The sequence below is a fragment of the Amphiura filiformis genome, chromosome 10, assembly GCF_039555335.1.
Source record: "Amphiura filiformis chromosome 10, Afil_fr2py, whole genome shotgun sequence".
Lineage (NCBI taxonomy): Eukaryota > Metazoa > Echinodermata > Ophiuroidea > Amphilepidida > Amphiuridae > Amphiura > Amphiura filiformis.
Window position 1 is genome coordinate 67,469,717 of NC_092637.1, and position 24,013 is coordinate 67,493,729.

General features: G+C 37.2%; 1 protein-coding gene across 1 annotated transcript in view; it reads right to left on the reverse strand.

Annotated features, from left to right (window-relative positions):
- Positions 1-24,013, reverse strand: part of LOC140163203 (fibrinogen-like protein A) — a 60,967-nt gene extending 36,954 nt beyond the window's left edge. The window contains exon 1 of the mRNA XM_072186602.1: positions 23,733-24,013. Coding sequence (XP_072042703.1) covers positions 23,733-23,829 — 97 coding nt within the window. The 5' untranslated portion in view covers positions 23,830-24,013. The remainder of the gene's footprint in view (positions 1-23,732) is intronic.

A 24,013-nucleotide genomic window follows, 5' to 3' on the forward strand; every position in this document is an offset into this window, starting at 1 on the left:
AATGGCCAAAGTAATATATTCATCATACATGAATTAGTGTTACCTGATGTATGCATGGTATTTTTATTTTGGGGGTCAAAGTTCATTAAGGGGTCACTTCCTGTTTTTAGCTAAATAACTTTAAGAATTTTTATCTCAACAACTAAACATAGTAAAATTTTTTAATTAAAATTGGAACAACGCATTTTGTCAGTGTACATAAGGTTTTATTTTCATTGAGGTCAAAGGTCATTAAGGGGTCAAAGGTCAATCATAAATTTAAAAAATCAAAATCCATGTATAAGTTCCGATTAAGCTGAAATGCACCAGGAATATTCCTTATGACATCCTAAGCACTATGTAATATTTTTGCGGGGTCAAAGGTAATTAAGAGATCACTTCCGGTTCTCACAGATTCGGGATCATAACTCATTTGTCACTGCTGAACGCAATCAGATCTCGTTGCACAGCCGCCATCGGCGCTGTGCATTGTTTTTACCGCGTTCTTTCTTCTTTCTTTCTTCTTCTGTCAACATCATGTCAACATCATTAAATCAGCCATCGTAGCCACATGCTTTCAGCTATGTTGACCATACTTGGTCAGTAGAACCGTTTGGTTGTGCCACAGATGTCACATGATCAACTTCCGGTCAAATGTCATCCACTTCCGGTCAATGGCCAAAACTTGGATTTTCACTAAAAATGCTACTCCTCCCACACATTACATAGCATCGTGACGTCACTTACACACATGCATCATCTATAGCCAATGTCTAAAAGTTATACCACAAAATTGGAATCAAAGGTCATTAAGGGGTCACTTCCGGTAAAAGTCTGAAAAATTTGTAAAAAATACTCAAAAAATCACTGTCTTTACAAATTACATAGCAGAGAGTCGCCATTAGCACACATGCATCGCTACTATCTAGGGTCTTTAGGATGCCTACAGTTTTGGATACAAAGTTCATTAAGGAGTTACTTCCGTTCAAAAACAAAAAAAATCAAAAATGTTTTAAAAATTTTTATCTCAAAATGTAAACAGACCAGAGTAATATAATCATCATACATAAATTAGTGTTACCTGATGTATGCATGGTATTTTTATTTTGGGGGTCAAAGGTCATTAAGGGGTCACTTCCTGTTTTTAGCTAAATAACTTCAAGAATTTTTATCTCGACAACTAAACATGATAGAATTTTTTAATTAAAATTGGAACAATGCATTTTGTCGGTGTACATAAAGTTTTTTTTCATTGAGGTCAAAGGTCATTAAGGGGGTCAAAAGGTCAATCATAAATTTAAAAAAAATCAAAATCCATGTATAAGTTCCGAATAAGCTGAAATTCACCAGGAATATTCCTTATGACATCCTAAGCACTATGTAATATTTTTGCGGGGTCAAAGGTAATTAAGGGATCACTTCCGGTTCTCACAGATTCATTTGTCACTGCTGGCTGTGCATCCTCGCGGTCGCAGGCGAACGCAATCAGATCTCGTTCTTCTTCTGTCAACACTATGATCAGCCATCGTAGCCACATGCTTTCAGGCATGTTGACCATACTTGGTCAGTATAACCGTTTGGTGGTGCCACAGATGTCACATGATCAACTTCCGGTCAAATGTCATCCACTTCCGGTCAATGGCCAAAACTTGGATTTTCACTAAAAATGCTACTCCTCCCACATATTACATAGCACCGTGACGTCACTTACACACATGCATCATCTATAGCCACTGTCTAAAAGTTATACCACAAAATTGGAATCAAAGGTCATTAAGGGGTCACTTCCGGTAAAAGTCTGAACAATTTGTAAAAAATATTCAAAAAATCACTGACTTTACAAATTACATAGCAGAGAGTCGCCATTAGCACACATGCATCGCTACTAGCCAGGGTCTTTAGGATGTCTACAGTTTTGGGGTCAAAGGTCATTAAGGGGTTACTTCCGGTCAAAAACCAAAATTATCAAAAATGTTTAAACAAATTTTATCTCAAAATGTAAACAGACCAGAGTAATATAATCATCATACATGAATCAGTGTTACTTGATGTATGCATGGTATTTTTATTTTGGGGGTCAAAGGTCATTAAGGGGTCACTTCCTGTTTTTAGCTAAATAACTTTAAGAATTTTTATCTCGACAACTAAACATAGTAGAATTTTTAAATTAAAATTGGAACAATGCATTTTGTCGGTGTACATAAGGTTTTTTTTTCATTGAAGTCAAAAGTCATTAAGGGGGTCAAAAGGTCAATCATAAATTTTTATTAAATCAAAATCCACGTATAAGTTCCGATTAAGCTGAAATTCACCAGGAATATTCCTTATGACATCCTAAGCACTATGTTATATTTTTGCGGGGTCAAAGGTAATTAAAGGATCACTTCCGGTTCTCACAGATTAAGGGGTCATTTTTAGTCCAGCCGAGCAACGGCTGGACTCTTGCATCCCAGCGGTTTCTGCTTCTTCTTTCTTTCTTTCTTTCTTTCTTTCTTTCTGTCAACATTTGACATAATTGGCTCTAGCTCCCTAATTATTTGACCGATTCTAACCAAACTTGGGCAAAGGCTCCACTACCCCAGCCTTTACATTTGACATGAACCATTTGGGGTCAAATGTCACGCATGAGTAATTTTGGCTAAAAATGCGAATTTTACCAAAAATGCTTCTTCTTTTACAGATTACATGGTAGCGCAATGAAACTTGGTCATCGGCATCTACTATAGTTGGAGTCTATGGGGTAAACACAGATTTGGGGTCAAAGGTCATTAAGGGATTTTTTCTGCACATAACCAAATACTTTCAAAATGCTTCCTTTCCTACAGATTACATAGTACAGAGATGAGATTGACACATATGCACTGACATTAGCTGGTGTCTATAGGGTAAACACGGATTTTGAGTTCAAGGTCATGAAGGGGTAAAATAGGGTTGATTACTGAAAATCACCTTAAAGTTCACTTTTTCATGCATATTAAGTGCTGTGATCATCAGAATAATGCAATGACTATAGCATTGGGTGCATATAGGGTTATAATCAGATTTGGCTTGGACATGGGGAGGGGTCTCTTTTGGGGTCAAAATGGGTAAAATTTTGAAATTTGCCCAATTCAATTGAAAATTAGTATATGTAATCACGGTAGGATTCAAAATATGATGGAGGTCATTTCAAGGTCACCAGAGCTCAACCAAATGTCAAAAGGGGGGTAAAATTGAACATTTTATCCAATTTAAATGATTTTAAAATGAAAATTTCAATTTCGCAAACCAAACACTTTCTAACGGTGATTGTAAAACAATTTGCCTAACTTAACAGCCAATATAACAGAGTTAGGCACTAATGCAGGCTACTCTACACACCGTTAAAAATCATAAGATGTATATAAGATGTATAGTTAGGCAAAAATTTGAGAGCATACCGCACTAAACTACAGACTAGATCACAAGTTATTGATACAGTTACATAATCATCTTATAGACAACTATTCACAGAAGATAATCTATGAATGTAGATTGTCCCGCTTTGATACACAGATAATAGTCCTTTCTATTCAGAGGTTCTATTTACTCTTGGTCAGTCATGCATGTTAATAATACTAAAGAAATTGACTTGAGGTGTTTCATTCTCATTTTTAATTCCCATAGAGTGCTTGCACGGAAGGTCATTAGTTCAAATCATCCTACAGACACGCTCCAACAGATATGCAAATGCATGGAGTACAAAATATTTACTTTGATCAATACCAGTTAAACAGGTGATTGGTATTGTACTGCGTGAATTTGTATGTCTTCTGGAGCGTGTCTGGAGATGATTTGAACTAATGACCTTCCGTCAAAACCCTATGGCACTGATCGATTACCATCACTTTAATAATTTTCTAAAGTCGGACGCCATATCACATTTTTTTTTATTGCAACACATTGCTATTTGCTATGAGCTCTCGTATAAGGTATGTACATTTTTGCTGTGTTCTTTTTATACCGTCTTTCAAGGAAAACAACAAGACGATTACGCCTTATATTAATGTTGGAGATAAACTTCATATGACTAAAATTAGCGTATATGGGATCGAAGGCACCATTTTCAAACACTGTCAGATAACTGTGAAGTCACCTAAAGGTCACGGCTGGACTTCGCAGCCTTACAGGGATGCAATATATCTAGTTCTTAGTCCAGCCGAGCAACGGCTGGACTCTTGAATCCCAGTGGTTTCTTCTTCTTTCTTTCTTTCTTTCTGTCAACATTTGACATAATTGGCTCTAGCTCCCTAATTATTTGACCGATTCTAATCAAACTTGGGCAAAGGCTCCACTACCCCAGCCTTTACATTTGACATGACCCATTTGGGGTCAAATGTCACGCATGAGTAATTTTGGCTAAAAATGCGATTTTTACCAAAAATGCTTCTTCTTTTACAGATTACATGGTAGTGCAATGAGACTTGGTCATCGGCATGGACTATAGATGGGGTATATAGGGTAAACACAGATTTGGGGTCAAAGGTCATTAAGGGATTTTTCTGCACATAACCAAATACTTTCAAAATGCTTCCTTTCCTACAGTTTACATAGTACAGAGATGAGATTAAGACATATGCACTGACATTAGCTGGTGTCTATAGGGTAAACACGGATTTTGAGTTCAAGGTCATTAAGGGGTAAAATATGGTGGATTACTGAAAATCACCTTAGAGTTCACTTTTTCCTGCATATTAAGTGCTGTGATCATCAGAATAATGCCAAAATGACTATAGCATTGGGTGCATATAGGGTTATAATCAGATTTGGCTTGAACATGGGGAGGGGTCTGTTTTGGGGTCAAAAGGGGTAAAATTTTGAAATTTGCCCAATTCAAACGAAAATTAGTATATGTAATCACGGTATAGTTCAAAATATGATGGAGGTCATTTCAAGGTCACCAGAGGTCAACCAAAGGTCAAAATGGGCCAAATTCCAAAATTCGTCCAATTTAAGTCTAAATTAGAATATGTAATATTGATATGATTTCAAACAAAATGGAGGTCATTTCAAGGTCATCAGAGGTCAACAAAGGTCAAATTATTTTATTAGATAGATTGTTATCAAACGTAATGCCAACATTTTTCACGAAAAGGCAATTGTGTTACAAATCTTTTCAAGGTCATAAGAGGTCACTTCAAGGTCACGGCTGGACTTCGCAGCCTTCTGAGGATGCAATATATCTAGTTTCTTTCTTTCTTTCTTTCTTTCTTTCTTTCTGTCAACATTTGACATAATTGGCTCTAGCTCCCTAATTATTTGACCGATTCTAATCAAACTTGGGCAAAGGCTCCACTACCCCAGCCTTTACATTTGACATGACCCATTTGGGGTCAAATGTCACGCATGAGTAATTTTGGGTAAAAATACGATTTTTACCAAAAATGCTTCTTCTTTTACAGATTACATGGTACTGCAATGAGACTTGGTCATCGGCATGGACTATAAATGGGGTCTATAGGGTAAACACAGATTTGGGGTCAAAGGTCATTAAGGGGATTTTTTCTGCACATAACCAAATACTTTCAAAATGCTTCCTTTCCTACAGTTTACATAGTACAGAGATGAGATTAACACATATGCACTGACATTATCTGGTGTCTATAGGGTAAACACGGATTTTGAGTTCAAGGTCATTAAGGGGTAAAATATGGTGGATTACTGAAAATCACCTTAAAGTTCACTTTTTCCTGCATATTAAGTGCTGTGATCATCAGAATAATGCCAAAATGACTATAGCATTGGGTGCATATAGGGTTATAATCAGATTTGGCTTGAACATGGGGAGGGGTCTGTTTTGGGGTCAAAAGGGGTAAAATTTTGAAATTTGCCCAATTCAAACGAAAATTAGTATATGTAATCACGGTATGATTCAAAATATGATGGAGGTCATTTCAAGGTCACCAAAGGTCAACCAAAGGTCAAAATGGGCCAAATTCCAAAATTCGTCCAATTTAAGTCTAAATTAGAATATGTAATATTGATATGATTTGGAGGTCATTTCAAGGTCATCAGAGGTCAACAAAGGTCAAATTATTTGATTAGATAGATTGTTATCAAACGTAATGCCAACATTTTTCACGAAAAGGCTATTGTGTTACAAATCTTTTCAAGGTCATAAGAGGTCACTTCAAGGTCACGGCTGGACTTCGCAGCCTTCTGAGGATGCAATATATCTAGTTTATTTTGCATCAGCCCCCCCCTAAAATACCTGGCGGTTGTGCATGCTCGCGGTCGCAGGCGACCGCAACCATATCTAGTTGCACAGCCGCCATCGGCGCTGTGCATTCTTTTTACCGCGTTCTTCTTTCTTCTTCTGTCAACATCATGTTAATCAGCCATCGTAGCCACATGCGTTCAGCCATGTTGATCAAAGTTGGTCACTAGGACCATTGAGTGGTGCCACAAATGTCACATGATCATTTCCGGTCAAAGGTTATTCACTTCCGGTCAGTGGCCAAAACGTGATTTTCACTAAAATGCTTCTTCTTCCACATTTTACATAGCACCATGACGTCACTTGCACACATGCATCGCCTATCACCAGTGTCTAAAAGTCCTTCACAGAATTGGGATCAAAGGTCATTAAGGGGTCACTTCCGGTAAAAGTATGAAAAATTTGTAAAAATATTCAAAAATCACTGTCTTTACAAATTACATAGCAGAGAGTCGCCATTAGCACATATGCATCGCTACTAGCCAGGGTCTTTAGGATGCCTACAGTTTTGGGGTCAAAGGTCATTAAGGGTTACTTCCGGTCAAAAACCAAAATTATCAAAAATTTAAAAAAATTTTATCTCAAAATGTAAACAGACCAGAGCAATATAACCATCCTACATGAATTGGTATTACCTGATGTATGCACGGTATTTTTTATTTTGGGGGTCAAAGGTCATTAAGGGTTCACTTCCTGTTTTTAGCTAAATAACTTTAAGAATTTTTATCTCGACAACTAAACAAAGTAGAATTTTTTAATTAAAATTGGAACAATGCATTTTGTCGGTGTACATAAGGGTTTTTTTTCATTGAGGTCAAACGTCATTAAGGGGGTCAAAAGGTCAATCATAAATTTAAAAAAAATCAAAATCCATTTATAAATTCCGATTAAGCTGGAATTCACCAGGAATATTCCTTATGACATCCTGAGCAGTATGTAATATTTTGCGGGGTCAAAGGTTATTAAGGGGTCACTTCCGGTTATCAACAAAACCGCCTGGTGGCTGTGCTCGCGGTCGCAGGTGACCGCAACCAATCAGATCTCGTTCTTCTTCTGTCAACACTTGCAGACCCCCCCTCTTGAAATTTACAAATTGCTCTAGCTCCGACATACTTTCATGGATTTCAACCAAACTTAGACACACTCATCACTGGCACTTGCTACAAATGTCACATGATCAATTTCCGGTCAATGGTCATCCACTTCCGGTCAATGGTCAAAAACGTGATTTTCACTAAAAATGCTTCTTCTTCCAAATATTACATAGCATCGTGACATCACTTGCACACATGCATCATATATAGCCAGTGTCTAAAAGTTATACCACAAAATTGGAATCAAAGGTCATTAAGGGGTCACTTCCGGTAAAAGTCTGAAAAATTTGTAAAAATATTCAAAAATCACTGTCTTTACAAATTACATAGCAGAGAGTCGCCATTAGCACACATGCATCGCTACTAGCTAGGGTCTTTAGGATGCCTACAGTTTTGGGGTCAAAGGTCATTAAGGGGTTACTTCCGGTCAAAAACCAAAATTATCAAAAATGTTTAAAAAATTTTATCTCAAAATGTAAACAGACCAGAGTAATATAATCATCATACATGAATCAGTGTTACCTGATGTATGCATGGTATTTTTATTTTGGGGGTCAAAGGTCATTAAGGGGTCACTTCCTGTTTTTAGCTAAATAACTTCAAGAATTTTTATCTCGACAACTAAACATAGTAGAATTTTTTAATTAAAATTGGAACAATACGTTTTGTCGGTGTACATAAGGTTTTTTTTTTTTTTTGAAGTCAAAGGTCATTAAGGGGTCAAAAGGTCAATCATAAATTTAAAAAAAATCAAAATCCATGTATAAGTTCCGATTACCCGCATATTTTACATTATTGATTTTTATTTAGGGTCAAAGGTTATGAGGCGTCACTTCCGGTGTTAAACAAAATACCTTCTAAAATACCTGGCGGTTGTGCATGCTCGCGGTCGCAGGCGACCGCAACCATATCTAGTTCTTAAGTTAGGCGTGCAGCCTAACTTATTTCTTTCTTGCCATTTCTTTCTTTCCTCTTTCTTCTTTCTTCTTTCTCACAATTTGCTACTACTGCCACATGCTTGATCGGATTTGGACCAAACTCAGTCACAAGCAGTATTGGGTAGCTGGCTACAAAAGTTATGGGTTGTTTAACGTCAGAGGTCATCCAAGAGGTCACAGGGGTCAAAAAAGGTCATTTTAACCGAAAATGCTCCGATTGAGCTGAAATTTAAATGCAATGATCCTTATGACATTCTAAACATGTTTAAAATATTTTAAAATTTATTTAAGGTCATTAAGGGGCCATAAAGGGGTCAAAGGTCAAGTTTTTTCAAAATGCTCCAATGCAATGATCCTTATGACATTCTAAACATTTTAAAAACATTTTAAAATTCATTTAAGGCTATTAAGGGGTCATAAAGGGGTCAAAGGTCAAGTGTTCCAAAATGCTCCAATTGCGCTGAAATTTAAATGCAATGATCCGTATGACATTCTAAACATGTTCAAAATATTGTGAAATTCATTTAAGGTCATTAAGGGGCAATAAGGGGTCAAAGGTCAAGTTTTCAAAATGTTTCAATTGAGCTGAAATTTAAATGCAATGATCCTTATGACATTCTTTACATGTTTTAAATATTTTAAAATTCATTTAAGGTCATTAAGGATGTCATATAGAGGTCAAAGGTCAAGTTTTCAAAATGCCAGCTTTCCACGATCAAGGTATATTAAAACGGCAATTAATGAGACAGTCTTATTAAAATTAATACGCGTGCAGCCTAACTTATTTCTTTCTTGTGCTTTCTTTCTTTCTTTCTTTCTTCTTTCTCACAATTTGCTTCTTCTGCCACATCCTTGATCGGATTTCGACCAAACTCGGTCACAAGCAGTATTGGGTAGCTGGCTACAAAAGTTATGTGTTGTTTAACGTCAGAGGTCATCCAAGGGGTAAAAAAAAAAAAAAAAGGTCATTTTAACCGAAAATGCTCCGATTGAGCTGAAATTTAAATGCAATGATCCTTATGACATTCTAAACATGTTTCAAATATTTTAAAATTTATTTAATATCATTAAGGGGCCCATAAAGGGGTCAAAGGTCAAGTTTATCAAAATGCTCCAATTGAGCTGAAATTTAAATGCAATGATCCTTATGACATTTGAAACATTTAAAAATGTTTTAAAATTCATTTAAGGTCATTAAGGGGTCATAAAGGGGTCAAAGGTCAAGTTTTTAAAAATGCTCCAATTGAGCTGAAATTTCAATGCAATGGTCCTTATGACATTCTTAACATTTTAAAAACATTTTAAAATTCATTTAAGGTCATTAAGGGGTCATAAAGGGGTCAAAGGTCAAGTTTACTAAAATGCTTCAATTGAGCTGAAATTTAAATGCAATGATCCTTGTGACATTCTTAACATGTTTTAAATATTTTAAAACTCATTTAAGGTCAGTAAGGGGGGCATACAGAGGTCAAAGGTCAAGTTTTCAAAATGCCAGCTTTTTAAAATTAATACTATCCAGCACAGTGTTGCTGCTTGATCAGATCGTCACAGTCATCCGCCTAACTTACCTTGTGCCCTTGCAAAGGGCACAGTTGCTCTAGTTGCACATCCGCCATCGGCGATGTGCATTGTTTTTACCGCGTTCTTCTTCTTCTTCTTTCTTTCTTCTGTCAACACTATGATCAGCCATCGTAGCCACATGCTTTCAGGCATGTTGACCATACTTGGTCAGTATAACCGTTTGGTGGTGCCACAGATGTCACATGATCAACTTCCGGTCAAATGTCATCCACTTCCGGTCAATGGCCAAAACTTGGATTTTCACTAAAAATGCTACTTCTTCCACATATTACATAGCATCGTAACGTCACTTACACACATGCATCATCTATAGCCAGTGTCTAAAAGTTATACCACAAAATTGGAATCAAAGGTCATTAAGTGGTCACTTCCGGTAAAAGTCTGAAAAATTTGTACAAAATATTCAAAAAATCACTGTCTTTACAAATTACATAGCAGAGAGTCGCCATTAGCACACATGCATCGCTACTAGCTAGGGTTTTTAGGATGCCTACAGTTTTGGGGTCAAAGGTCATTAAGGGGTTACTTCCGGTCAAAAACCAAAATTATCAAAAAAGTTACAAAAATTTTTATCTCAAAATGTAAACAAACCAGAGTAATATACCCATCATACATGAATTAGTGTTACATGATGTATGCATGGTATTTTTATTTTGGGGGTCAAAGGTCATTAAGGGGTCACTTCCTGTTTTTAGCTAAATAACTTCAAGAATTTTTATCTCGACAACTAAACATAGTAGAATTTTTTTTTTTTTTTTGGAACAATGCATTGTGTCGGTGTACATAAGGGTTTTTTTTTTTTTTGAAGTCAAAGGTCATTAAGGGGTCAAAAGGTCAATCATAAATTTAAAAAAAATCAAAATCCATGTATAAGTTCCGATTAAGCTGAAATTCACCAGGAATGGTTATGAGGCGTCACTTCCGGTGTTAAACAAAATACCTTCTAAAATACCTGGCGGTTGTGCATGCTCGCGGTCGCAGGCAACCGCAACCATATCTAGTTCTTTCTTTCTTTCTTCTGTCAACACTATGATCAGCCATCGTAGCCACATGCTTTCAGGCATGTTGACCATACTTGGTCAGTATAACCGTTTGGTGGTGCCACAGATGTCACATGATCAACTTCCGGTCAAATGTCATCCACTTCCGGTCAATGGCCAAAACTTGGATTTTCACTAAAATGCTACTCCTCCCACATATTACATAGCACCGTGACGTCACTTACACACATGCATCATCTATAGCCAGTGTCTAAAAGTTATACCACAAAATTGGAATCAAAGGTCATTAAGGGGTCACTTCCGGTAAAAGTCTGAAAAATTTGTAAAAATATTCAAAAAATCACTGTCTTTACAAATTACATAGCAGAGAGTCGCCATTAGCACACATGCATCGCTATTATCTAGGGTCTTTAGGATGCCTACAGTTTTGGGGTCAAAGGTCATTAAGGGGTTACTTCCGGTCAAAAACCAAAATTATCAAAAAAGTTTACATTTTTTTATCTCAAAATGTAAACAAACCAGAGTAATATACCCATCATACATGAATTAGTGTTACATGGTGTATGCATGGTATTTTTTTATTTTGGGGGTCAAAAGGTCATTAAGGGTAACTTCCTGTTTTAGCTAAATAACTTCAAGAATTTTTATCTCAACAACTAAACATAGTAGAATTTTTTAATTAAAAGTGGAACAATGCATTTTGTCGTTGTATATAAGGTTTTATTTTCATTGAGGTCAAAGGTCATTAAAAGGGTCAAAAGGTCAATCATAAATTTAAAAAAATCATAATCCATGTATAAGTTCCGATAAAGCTGAAAATTCACCAGGAATATTCCTTATGACATCCTAAGTACTATGTAATATTTTTGCGGGGTCAAAGGTAATTAAGGGATCACTTCCGGTTCTCACAGATTCGGAGCCATAACTCATTTGTCACTGCTGGCTGTGCATCCTCGCGGTCGCAGGCGAACGCAATCAGATCTCGTTTACATTATTGATTTTTATTTAGGGTCAAAGGTTATGAGGCGTCACTTCCGGTGTTAAACAAAATACCTTCTAAAATACCTGGCGGTTGTGCATGCTCGCGGTCGCAGGCGACCGCAACCATATCTAGTTCTTCTTCTTTCTGTCAACATTTGACATAATTGGCTCTAGCTCCCTAATTATTTGACCGATTATAACCAAACTTGGGCAAAGGCTCCACTATCCCAGCCTTTACATTTGACATGACCCATTTGGGGTCAAATGTCACGCATGAGTAATTATGGCTAAAAATGCGATTTTTACCAAAAATGCTTCTCCTTTTACAGATTACATGGTAGCGTACTGAGACTTGGTCATCGGCGTCGACTATAGTTGGGGTCTATGGGGTAAACACAGATTTGGGGTCAAAGTTCATTAAGGGGATTTTTTCTGCATATAACAAAATACTTTCAAAATGCTTCTTTTCCTACAGATAACATAGTACAGAGATGAGATTGACGCATATGCACTGACATTAGCTGGTGTCTATAGGGTAAACACGGATTTTGAGTTTAAGGTCATGAAGGGGTAAAATAGGGTTGATTACTGAAAATCACCTTAAAGTTCACTTTTTCCTGCATATTAAGTGCTGTGATCATCAGAATAATGCCAAAATGACTATAGCATTGAGTGCATATACATACATACATACAATATTTCTATAGCGCTTTTTCGCAGTTCAAAGCGCTTCATATAGGGTTATAATCAGATTTGGCTTGCACATGGGGAGCGGTATGTTTTGGGGTCAAAAGTGGTAAAATTATAAAATTTGTCCAATTCGAATGAAAATTAGTATATGTGATCACGATATGATTCAAAATATAATGGAGGTCATTTCAAGGTCACCAAAGGTCAAAAGGGGTAAAATTCCATAATTCCTCCTAATTAACTTTAAGTTAGAATATATAATATTTATATGATTTAAAACAAAATGGGGGTCATTTCAAGGTCATCAGAGGTCAGCAAAGGTCAAATTATTTTATAAGCTAGATTGTTATTAAACTTAAGGCCTACATCTTTCACGAAAATGCAATTGTGTTTCAAATCTTTTCAAGGTCATCAGATGTCACATCAAGGTCAGGGCTGGACTTCGCAGCCTTACAGGGATGCAATACATCTAGTTCTTTCTTCTTTTTTCTGTCAACATTATAATCAGCCATCGTAGCCACATGCTTTCAGCCATGTTGATCATAGTTGGTCACTAGAACCCCTGGGTGGTGCCACAAATGTCACATGATCATCTCCGGTCAAAGGTCATTGGCCAAAAACGTGATTTTCACTAAAAATGCTTCATCTTCCACATATTACATAGCACTGTGACGTCACTTGCACACATGCATCATCTATGGCCAGTGTCTAAAAGTTCATCACAGAATGGGGATCAAAGGTCATTAAAAATAAAAAATGTTCAACATTTTTATTAGCCAGAAAAAACATAGCAGAGTCACGGTATGTTCACACATGACTTGTTATTACATAGTAAATATATGGTATTTTTTTTTTTTTGATTCAAAGGTCATTAAGGGGCCACTTCCGGTATAAAACGAAATACCTACAAACATTTTTATTAGCTAAGGAAAACACGGGACAGTAACGGTATGTTCACACAAGAATTGTGGTTACCCAGTTTATGTAATATTTTTGCGGGGTCAAAGGTAATAGGATCACTTCCGGTTTTCAACAAAATACGTGGCGGCAGTGCTCGTCAGTCTGTCTTTTGCCAATTCTTCTTTCTGGCAACCAGCTCTAGCTCCGCAAGGCATTGGCAGATTTCAACCATACTTGACCCAAATGACCATTGGGCTAGTCGCAAACTTCCATTTGACTTTGACCTGGCTGTGACCTTTGACCTAGCTGCAATGGTCAAAAACGTGATTTTTTCCCTTTTCTTAGCAAAACGTGACATTTTGCGTGACTTGTCACGTTTTGCCCTAGCTCTGTTATGCTTTGACAGATTTTGACCATACTTGGTCACAAACACAAGTGACCATGTCCCCACATGTGACATGACATTGAACTCCATTTGACCTTTGACCTGCTCACAATGGCTAAAATGCCATTTTTACTATAAAATGTATCTTCTTCCACAAATAACATGTGATGGTGACATGCTTAGGTCATGTGACTTGACTTTGGTCGGTGTCTATAGGGTGTTCACAGATAAGGGGTCAAAGGTCATTAAGGGGGTCATTTCCGGTCTGAAAGCTAAAAATATTCAAAAAATCACTGCTTTTACAAATTACATAGCAGAGTATTGTCATTAGCACACATACATTGCTACCAACCAGGGTCTTTGGGGTGTCTACAGTTTTGAGGTCAAAGGTCATTAAGGGGTCGCTTCCGGTCAAAAACCAAAAATCATCAAATATTTTTATTTTTTTTTATCTCAAAACGTAGAGTGACATAACCTTCATATATGCATTAGTGTTACCCGATGTATGCACGGTATTTTTATTTTTTTGGTCAAAGGTCATTTAGACGTCATTTCCGGTTTTAAGCTAAATAACTTCAAGAATTTTTATCTCTATAACTAAGCATAGTAGATTTTTTAAATTTAAACTGTAACAATGCATTTTCTCGGTGTATATGAGGTTTTTCTTATATTGGGGTCAAAGGTCATTAAGGAGGTCAAAACGTCAAATTTGCAAAAAAATGTTTAAAATTGGCCCAATCGAGCTCAAATTCAACAGGAACGATTCTTACGATATATATTCTAAACATGTTAAAAATATTTATGACCCCAAAGGTAATGTTTACCTTGGGGTCAAAAGGTCAAAATATGGTTGCCAGATAGCTATTCGCTGTGTACCCAGATTATATTGACTCTAGTTCTTCTTCTTTCTTCTGGCAACAAATTTCAAAATGCTTCTTCTCCTACATGTTACATCCTACAATGACGTCACTTGCACATATGCACCGGCTATATCATGTGTCTATAAGATGTTCACAAATTTGTGGTCAGAGGTCATTAAGGGATCATCATTATGCCAAACGGGCTTTAGTATTCAATAATTACTGCATATTAAGTGATGTTATCATCAGAATAATGCCAAAATGGCTCTAAGCATTATGCTCATAATCAAATTTGGCTTAAACATGAAGAAGGGGTCTGTTTTGGGGTCAAAAGGGACGAAATTCTAAAGGTTTTTTTTTTCCAATATAAAAGAGCAAAATTATGTGCTCTTGATATGATTAAAATATATTGGAGGTCATTTCAAGGTCACCAGAGGTAAACCAGAGGTCAAAGGAGTAAAATTCCAAAGTTTGATCAATTTGAATTAAAATTAGTATATGTGATGTTGATAATGTGCAAAACATAATGGAGGTCATTTCAAGGTCATCGGAGGTCAATCAAAGGTCAAATATTTGCTTTAGTTAGATTGTTATTAAACTTAGTGCCTCCATTTTTCATGAAAAGGTGTTTTTTTTTTTCGAAGTAATTTCAAGGTCATCAGAGCTCATTTCAAGTTCACGGCTAGACTTCGTAGCCTTATGAGGCTGCAACATAGCTACTGTTGTTACGAGTCGTACTTGACTCAAGGCCAAAATCACCTTTTACCCGAACTCACACGAATGCACAACACAAATACACTGTTTGATTAAGCTAACAAAATCTAAGTCTTTAATTGAAAACAAAGTATGCTTGGTACATATTACAACAATTACAATAAAATCACACAATCAGTTAATATTCTATCGGTACTTGACCAGCGGTCTTCTTGATGGTGATTCTGGACGACTGATGTAATATATTCACTTGTCCTGCGAAAACCATCGAAGTCCAGTGTGCACTTTCGTTTATAAATATCCTTGCGTATGAAATCCTCACACGAAAATGATGCTGCTTGCTCCTATTACTTATCTTCTTGCGCTGCTTTCTCCGCAATATATCTCCTTGCGCTGCTTTCTCCGCAATATATCTCCTTGCGCTGCTTTCTCCAATAATGGTGTTTCTTTCACCAATCACTCTTTTTCCAGGGAACAGGTTTCTTTAACACAGCTCCGCTGTTTTTTGACAGATGCGTGGCCTTCACAAACCCAGCAAACTCCAGCAATTCGACAGAAGAACTTTAATCCTTTGATGAGGACGAGCACATTTGTTTGTTCGCTGTCTTCTTCGTTGCTGTATTAAAATAGCTCAGTTATTGGCTATATAAACTGGTTAAAATGTACTTCTTTTTTGAAGCACGAAGACCATCACACACATGTGGAGTTTCTCAATCTCCCATGGCATTCTGTAAAGTCCCAATTCAAGCCTCCAACTTTTTATATCAGTACTCATGCAAAAACCCATCATCTATTAATAAACCATTACTTCAATCACATTTTCACAACATTGCTGCAATCTTGGGATTTCCCAATATTAATTATACACATTCACCTTTCACATTACATCACTTCCTGGGGGTTTTCCTGATGGTGCAATAATGAACTGGGGATTTCCAAGTTCCAAACATAGCTCTGACTTTGTTTACAATAATTTTGGGGGAATTCCAAAATGACTTTCCACATCATTATCTTGCACGTATGAGGGGCTTTCCCATCTCATGAAATACTTTAAGCTTGTAAACAAAGTTAAATAATTAAATTAAATTACTCAGGGCACATCACACTGTCTTCTTTCTTGTTGGTTTCTTTCTTTCTGACTGCAGTGATTGATTGTTTTTGCCGGGTTTTTTATTATTATATAATTCAGGAATAGGCCTACTAGTCTAAATAGGCGCGGCCTATATAGGCCTATGAATAATTTTTACAAATTAGATATTGGTTGTTGGTTTTGTTATTGTTGTTGTAGTTATTGTTGTATATATTGCATAATCAGGGTAGGCCTACTAGGCCTATTATAGCCTATAGCAGCATTGATTTATTTCACGACAGATATCACCTAAGGATAAAAATTATGAAAATTTAGAAAATACCATAGGAAAATTGCAGAAACCCTGTCATGGTTGCCCCCTCCCTATCCCTGCAACATAGGATGACTCACGTGCCACGGTTTCATAGGTTCGTGGTCATTGTGCATGTAGATTGATACACCAAGTATGCTTGAGTTCATTTTTTTCTGCATGGCTATTTCTATTTTTAACTTACACCCCTCTGGAATCAAGCCTTAAAAAATCCATTGCATAACCTTAACACAACATTGAGTCATGCTCAAGATATTATTAGCTCTCTATAGCAAGGTCAGGAAATCATTTTAATAACAATATGCTCTTTAAATAAGAATTGGACACGTGCTAATGAGCAATAATGTCACATCCTGGTTTTTATTATCCTTGGTAATTATGTATCTTAAGTCCAGCATTGTTGTAAACAATCGACCCGACATTGCCCTTATTAACTCTCACCCTCCTGACCGTAGTCAAAGTGTTAGCATAAGTATGCTCTTTAAATAAGAATTGGACACGTGCTAATGAGCAATTGTCACATCCTGATTTCTATTATCCTTGGTAATTATGTATCTTAAGTCCAGTATTGTTGTAACCGATCGACCCGACATTGCCCTTATGAACTCTCACCCTCCTGACCGTAGTCAAAGTGTTAGCATAAGTATGCTCTTTAAATAAGAATTGGACACGTGCTAATGAGCAATTGTCACATCCTGATTTCTATTATCATTGGTAACTATGTATCTTAAGTCCAGCATTGTTGTAAACGATCGACCCGACATTGCCCTTATGAACTCTCACGCTCCTGACCGTTGTCAAAGTGTTCTGAATAGAGATGACAATAAGTAATAGTGTAACATCATAATTGAATCTAGGTGAGCGGCGGACGTAAAGCCTACTTGTGGAAATTCATCATCCCGTGGTATAAGTCTTGTATTTTGGCAGCCAAGACATTATCCTATCATTATTTTGAGCTCGTATACCATACTTACTGTCCTCGTCCAGGTTTTGATATTCGGCTGTCTGCAGGTTTTACCGGTAGTGTGTATGATTGAATGGGGATTTTTTACCTAGGTGGGGGGTTTACACCCCACCTAGGTTTTACACCCCCACCTAGGTTTTATAATCCTTTGTGTTGTTATTCCGCCTGGCAACAAATTGAAAATGCATATATGTCCTTTTGCTCATCTATCAGGGCACAGTTCTTGAACCCCAATATCTATATTATAATACGCTATTCTCTGTAGATCTGTCTGTCTGTCTGTGGCTGCTAATGTGAGGCCACCGTAGGTCATACGGGGCTCAAACTTGGTGGGTGGGTGCAGCTTGGTATGAGGAAGAACGAGTTTATATTTTTTAAGGTCAAAGGTCAAGGACAGGGTCAAGTTCAATTGAAGTCTAATTTCAAATACTTTAAATGGCAAATCTAACCATGCCATTGTGTTGACCTTGGACTATCAAACAAAAGTTTCCACGGTGACCTTTTCGTCAGACCAACGGTTAAGAGGTCAAAGGTCAAGAAAGGTAAAAATTTCAAATTGCCCCTATGGAGCTCAAACTTGGTGGGTGGGCACACCACTCTTCGCCATACATACATTCTCCCAGCCACATTTCCCTAACATAATATGAAATTTAAAAAAAATAATGAAATTTATTTTGTCAGAGGCGCCGGCGGGGTTCGAACCCACGCTGCACTCAGCCGCTATAATGTACTCCTATACGATATTGACATAACACCAGCGCCTTAGACCGCTCGGCTATCAGGCTTGATGGTGTCATGATGAAAATTTAAGAATATAATCGCAACTTCATTACTTCAACATACCAAGTGACAAGCAAAAACAGAAAACGTAACATATTTTGGAATTTTATTTGTTTAAAAACATTAATGTGTATTAATAACGCTCAATTGTTGATAACTACGTGTATAAATGAGGCTATACACGCACAATAGTCGGGACAATATCGATTTTGATTCACACGTGCGCTACGAACTCGCCGTATACTAAAAGCATAGATTATCAATGTGGCGTGGCCTACCATTTTTCTTGTAGCTTCTTTTATACACGTCGATGTTTTCATCAATTATACAATTAACCCACATTAGACCCATAATTTTATTTCAGGAAATAAAAGATTAGATTACCATAAAAACGAAACAGTAATCATTTGTTGGGTCTAATGTCATTTATACATGAAATTGTCAACGTTTTTTCTATCGCCATTCTCGCTCAATTAAAAAAAATATTTTGGCGTGTATATAATTGAAATAAAATTCTCTGCCTCATGAACGACATCAAATGTGCCACAATTGGGTATCACGAATCGTTATATATGATATGCAGTTAATATTCATACTTTCTTTTATACAGAGGATGCTTCAGTTTTGACAGGAAAAATATTTTCTTGAAAACCCTCTCACTCGGTTATTTTAAAAAGGTAACCACGCTTCCCTAGAATGTGCAATAAATTAGCATTAAAATTTTTCTTATTCTAACAGCAGGCGTTTCTAGAATGCATTATGGCGAAATGTGGTGTAGTGGGTGGGTGGACTTTGGACTAACAAACAAAAGTTTCCACGGTGACCTTTTCATCATACCTACGGTTAAGAGGTCATAGGTCAAGAAAGGTAACAATTTCAAATTGCTCCTATGGAGCTCAAACTTGGTGGGTGGGTGGACCTTGGACTAACAAACAAAAGTTTCCACAGTGACCTTTTCTTCATACCTACGGTTAAGAGGTCATAGGTCAAGAAAGGTAACATTTTTTCAATTGTCCCTGTGGATCTCAAACTTGGTAGGTGGGTGGACCTTGGACTAACAAACAAAAGTTTCCACGGTGACCTTTTTGTCAGACCTACGGTTAAGAGGTCATAGGTCAAGAAAGGTCAAAATTTCAAATTGCCCCTCTGGAACTCAAACTTGGTGGGTGGGTGGACCTTGGACTAACAAACAAAAGTTTCCACGGTGATCTTATCTTCAGACCTACGGTTAAGAGGTCAAAGGTAAAAAAGGTAAAAATTTCAAATTGCCTATGGAGCTCATACTTGGTGGGTAGGTGGAAATTGGACTAACAAACAAAAGTTCCATTGTGACCTTTTTGTCAGACCTACGGTTGGGAGGTCATAGGTCAAAAAACAAAGATTTCAAATTGCTCATGGAGCTCAAACTTGGTCGGTGGGTGTAACTTTGGCCAAGGAAGCCCAGGTTTGCGTTTGTTAGGTCATCCATGGTCAACGATTTTGAGATCTGCAAAACCCAATAACTATGACAGCCGAGAACCGCGAAATATGGGTAACCGCCTAGTATATGTATATTCATTGAATAACCTAGTGACAATGTGGGTACAAGAAACTCATACTCTCTAACTGGAGGTCACAAAGTTATATATTTGGTATTCCCTGTTCTCAGTTCTGCCTATGGAATGTCACATTTGAGTTGCTCAAAAGGGATCAATTGGTCAGGCTATACAAGGAATATTATAAATCATATGTGATGCGATCAAGCAAAATCAGTCCGAACTCGGAAATATTGATTTTGAGATATAGCCAAACAAAGGAAATATTTCCTTTCGTTTCCTTTTGTTTTGTAAGCTCTATAATTGCTCATATCTTTACTACTGTATGTTCAATTTCAATGGGGCTTTCTGCATGATCCAGCTTTGTAAATGCTTTTTACTGTCCTATAAGAAACTGAAATTTAATATTTCCGAGTTTGATCGCATCACATATCGTTTGGGTCTCTAGAGACCCCAAACAAAATTTTGTGTACACATTAAATATATGAATACAAAAGCCACCTAAGTCCATACTTTGGCCAAATTGAGTTAAGCATGGGAAATTGTTGCTATACATAGGCCTGTCATATGTATGAAAGAACAACTCAAATTCATTCTCTGTGTCTATTAAGCATGTGAAAAATAGCATGTATGAAAGAATCACCCAATTCCATGATTTGAGTCTTGTAACACATTGATTGAAATCCATTATGTATAAAAGTCCACTTGTAACACATTCATTGCTAGAGAGTGACTTTTGAACAAAAAATGGGTTTAATAAAGGAAAGTGTGTGGTTTATATTACATGGCAGAATGCTTATCAACATTATACATACCTGTGTGCTTTATTTTGTATTATCTTACTAGTGGTAATCTCATTCTAACATTGTTGTCTTTGTATATGATTCAAAAAACCACCTAAGTCCAAAATTTAAAATGAACCCCACGAAGTCCCTGAAATGCTAATCGTCATACCTAATACAGGTTAATCCACTCATTTGCACGTAAAACTTACCATATTGACCAGGTAAATCTAACTGAAGGAATTAAAATGATACACAGGTTTTTCTCTCAAAATCACTTCCTATGGACTTAGGTGGCTTTTGTATTCATGTATTCATTTGAATTGCTAGCTATTGAGGGTTAAAGTATGAAACCCAAGTTGATGTCATGGAAAATTGTTTTGCCTTTGTTTACTAGAGGCTGTTCCTCTGTGGTAATAGTGTGTGTTAGAACCTGTGAGGGTTAATATTGTGGGCAGTCTCAGTGGGACTTGTGAAGAAACCATAAATAACTGATGGCACCTCTCGGATAGCTGCTATGAGGAAAGTGGAACTTGTTTTTGTAATTCTTTAACATGTCTAACATCTGATTTTTGTTTGTAGCAGCTATTATCATGACGATGCTCAAATTGTTGAGCCAATTCAAGTGATTTAATGCTCTGGTCCAGCTCTCTGAAAATAAGGACAAAATAACTTGTTGCAAGTATTTGTTCTTTCCTGTAGCTACTTCAATAGCTTTTCAGTCAGTGCCCCTAACATTTGTAGATTGGTTTTTGATTTGGTTTCTAAAATTTAATGATGTCTTTTCCAAAATTGCACATATTTGCTAACAAATCGCGGCTTTGCAGGCATACTTGTAGTATGTCTTTTTGAATTTGTACCCATTTTGTGGGACAGGGACAAATAGCATTGAGGTTTACTAAATATTGGCTAATCCAGCCAGGGTACAATGACCTTACTATTGACAAGGCTTGTTTCTATGCATGAACGATCTAGACCCAGGGTCTTTGGTGTGAAAATAATGGCATATCCAGTGGAGTAGTTTTCACTTGGAAAATGTGTTTATACCCTCATGGAAGGGAAAGACTTTTTTATTTTTTTTTCGCCGTTAATAGTAAGTAGGTGGGGATGTTCTAGTATCTTTGCCACTGAGCTCCTGTTGATGGGCAAATAATGGTGATGCAAAGGGATAAAATCTGATGTGGTGAAATTAGTAGTAAAATGTTGAAAAAGTATTAAAAAATTGAGAAGAACAAATTGCTGCTAGAATTGTCAGCAGTAATTTGTTTTGAGCAAGAAAAAAACCCAAAAAATTAGTTTGAGCGTTTTAATGGTACCGAATCATGTTGGAAGTCACGCATTAGTCTACCAAAACGATATAATTAATAAGCCTATCAATGAAAATCCATTATAGGTCTATGTCACTTCCCTGGTGTAAATTATTAAGACAATGACCCGGGGAGGGGGGGGCACATCAAAAAAATTTGGTTGCTGGATATGTTTCCCCGCAATTTTGAGGTGGTGGGTATTTTGGAGCTGTGAACAAGTAAAAATGTGGACTTATGGAGCTGCGAATAGTCAGAACCAGGGGTCTCTCTTGGCTTTCTGGTTGAAAATCGCATAAAAAAACCCCCAGAAATATGAGGAATGAGCAAGTTTGGGGGAATTTTAGAGCTGAAACTATCAAAATCAAGGGTCTTTCGGAGCTCTATTTTGGTCAAATATAGGGGTCTTTCGGAGCTGCGAAATCCAAAAGGGGGGTCTTTTCGGGAACATACCCGTATGGCAATTTGTGTTAAGTGCCCCCCCCCCCGAGTCAATGAGGGGTGTGGCCTATTATTCGTCAAGCCCTAGTGTCAGGCACTTGTGCCGATCTCAACCAAACTTGAAACTGCCTTTTTTTAAATATGGGACCCCCTCCCATCCGAAGAAAATGATAGCATGATGAGGGCAGTCATTATTATTTTTTGTTATTTTTGTGGTCATCTTGTGACTCCCTACATTTTGGTCATCAAAATTGTATGCCCCCCGTATTTTTTCTTTCCGAAAATTTATGACCCCTTGTATATTTGGGACCCCTCCTCCTCAAACTCAGTGACACCAAACCTCACAACCAGGGGAACATTTTGCAAGGGTCAGGTCATAGATCATGCAGAGGTCAAATCTTAGAAATGCTGCATTTTCTGGCCATATGTAAGGGGTACGGGGCTCAAACTCAGTGACAATAAACTTGATGACAAGAGTAACATTTTGGAACATTTTGCAGGGGTCAGGTCAAAGGTTAGTTGGGGTCAAATCTTCGAATTTCAATATCTGGACATCTGTAAGGGGTACGGGGCTCAATCTCGGTGACAACCTCATGACAAGGGGAACATGTTGGAACATTTTGCAGGGGTCAGATCAAAGGACATCATTCTGGGGCCAAATCTTAGAATTGCGTTATCTGGACATCTGTAAGAGGTACAGGGCTCAAACTCGTTGACAACAAACCTCATGACCAGGGGGAATTATGGAACATCTTGCAGGGGTCAGGTCAAAGGTCATCTGGGGTCAAATATTAGAATTGCATTTTCTGGACATCTGTAAGGAGTACATGACTCAAAACTCGGTGACAACAAACTTCATGACTAGGGAACATTTTTGGAACATTTTGCAGGAGTCAGATACCTCCACAACACCAACATGCCCCACCTAAGTTTGTGGTCTATGACCACCATTTGCCACTAGTTTTAATTGTTATTTTTTTATTTTTTTTATTGGTGGTGAGGTATGTATCACCTTACCTGTGTTCGGTATCATGCTTTTTCGTCATCGCTCATATCTCCACAGTCGTTATTTCTATCACTAATAACACATCTCATTCTCATCTCACGTTAACATATCATTTTAAGCTAAACTTTTCAATACAATGTGACTTTGAATAAAATGGCTTACATGGTGTAAAAACCTGTGGAGGTATTCCAAGATCATAGGGCTCAGGATCTCCTTGTCCTTCAGTTTCTATGACTACACGGGTTTCAATGTCATACATCGTTCCTTGTTTCAATCCTGTAATCGTGTAATTTGTACCAGCTTCAGTAGGAACGTAAACAGTTTGTGACGGCCCGCCATCTTGTGGCGTTAATGTGACATCATAGAGTGTGATGTTTCTCGGAGGGTTGCTGTCTAGTGTTGGCGGAGGCTCGTCCCAACTTAGTACAACGGAACCTACTCCT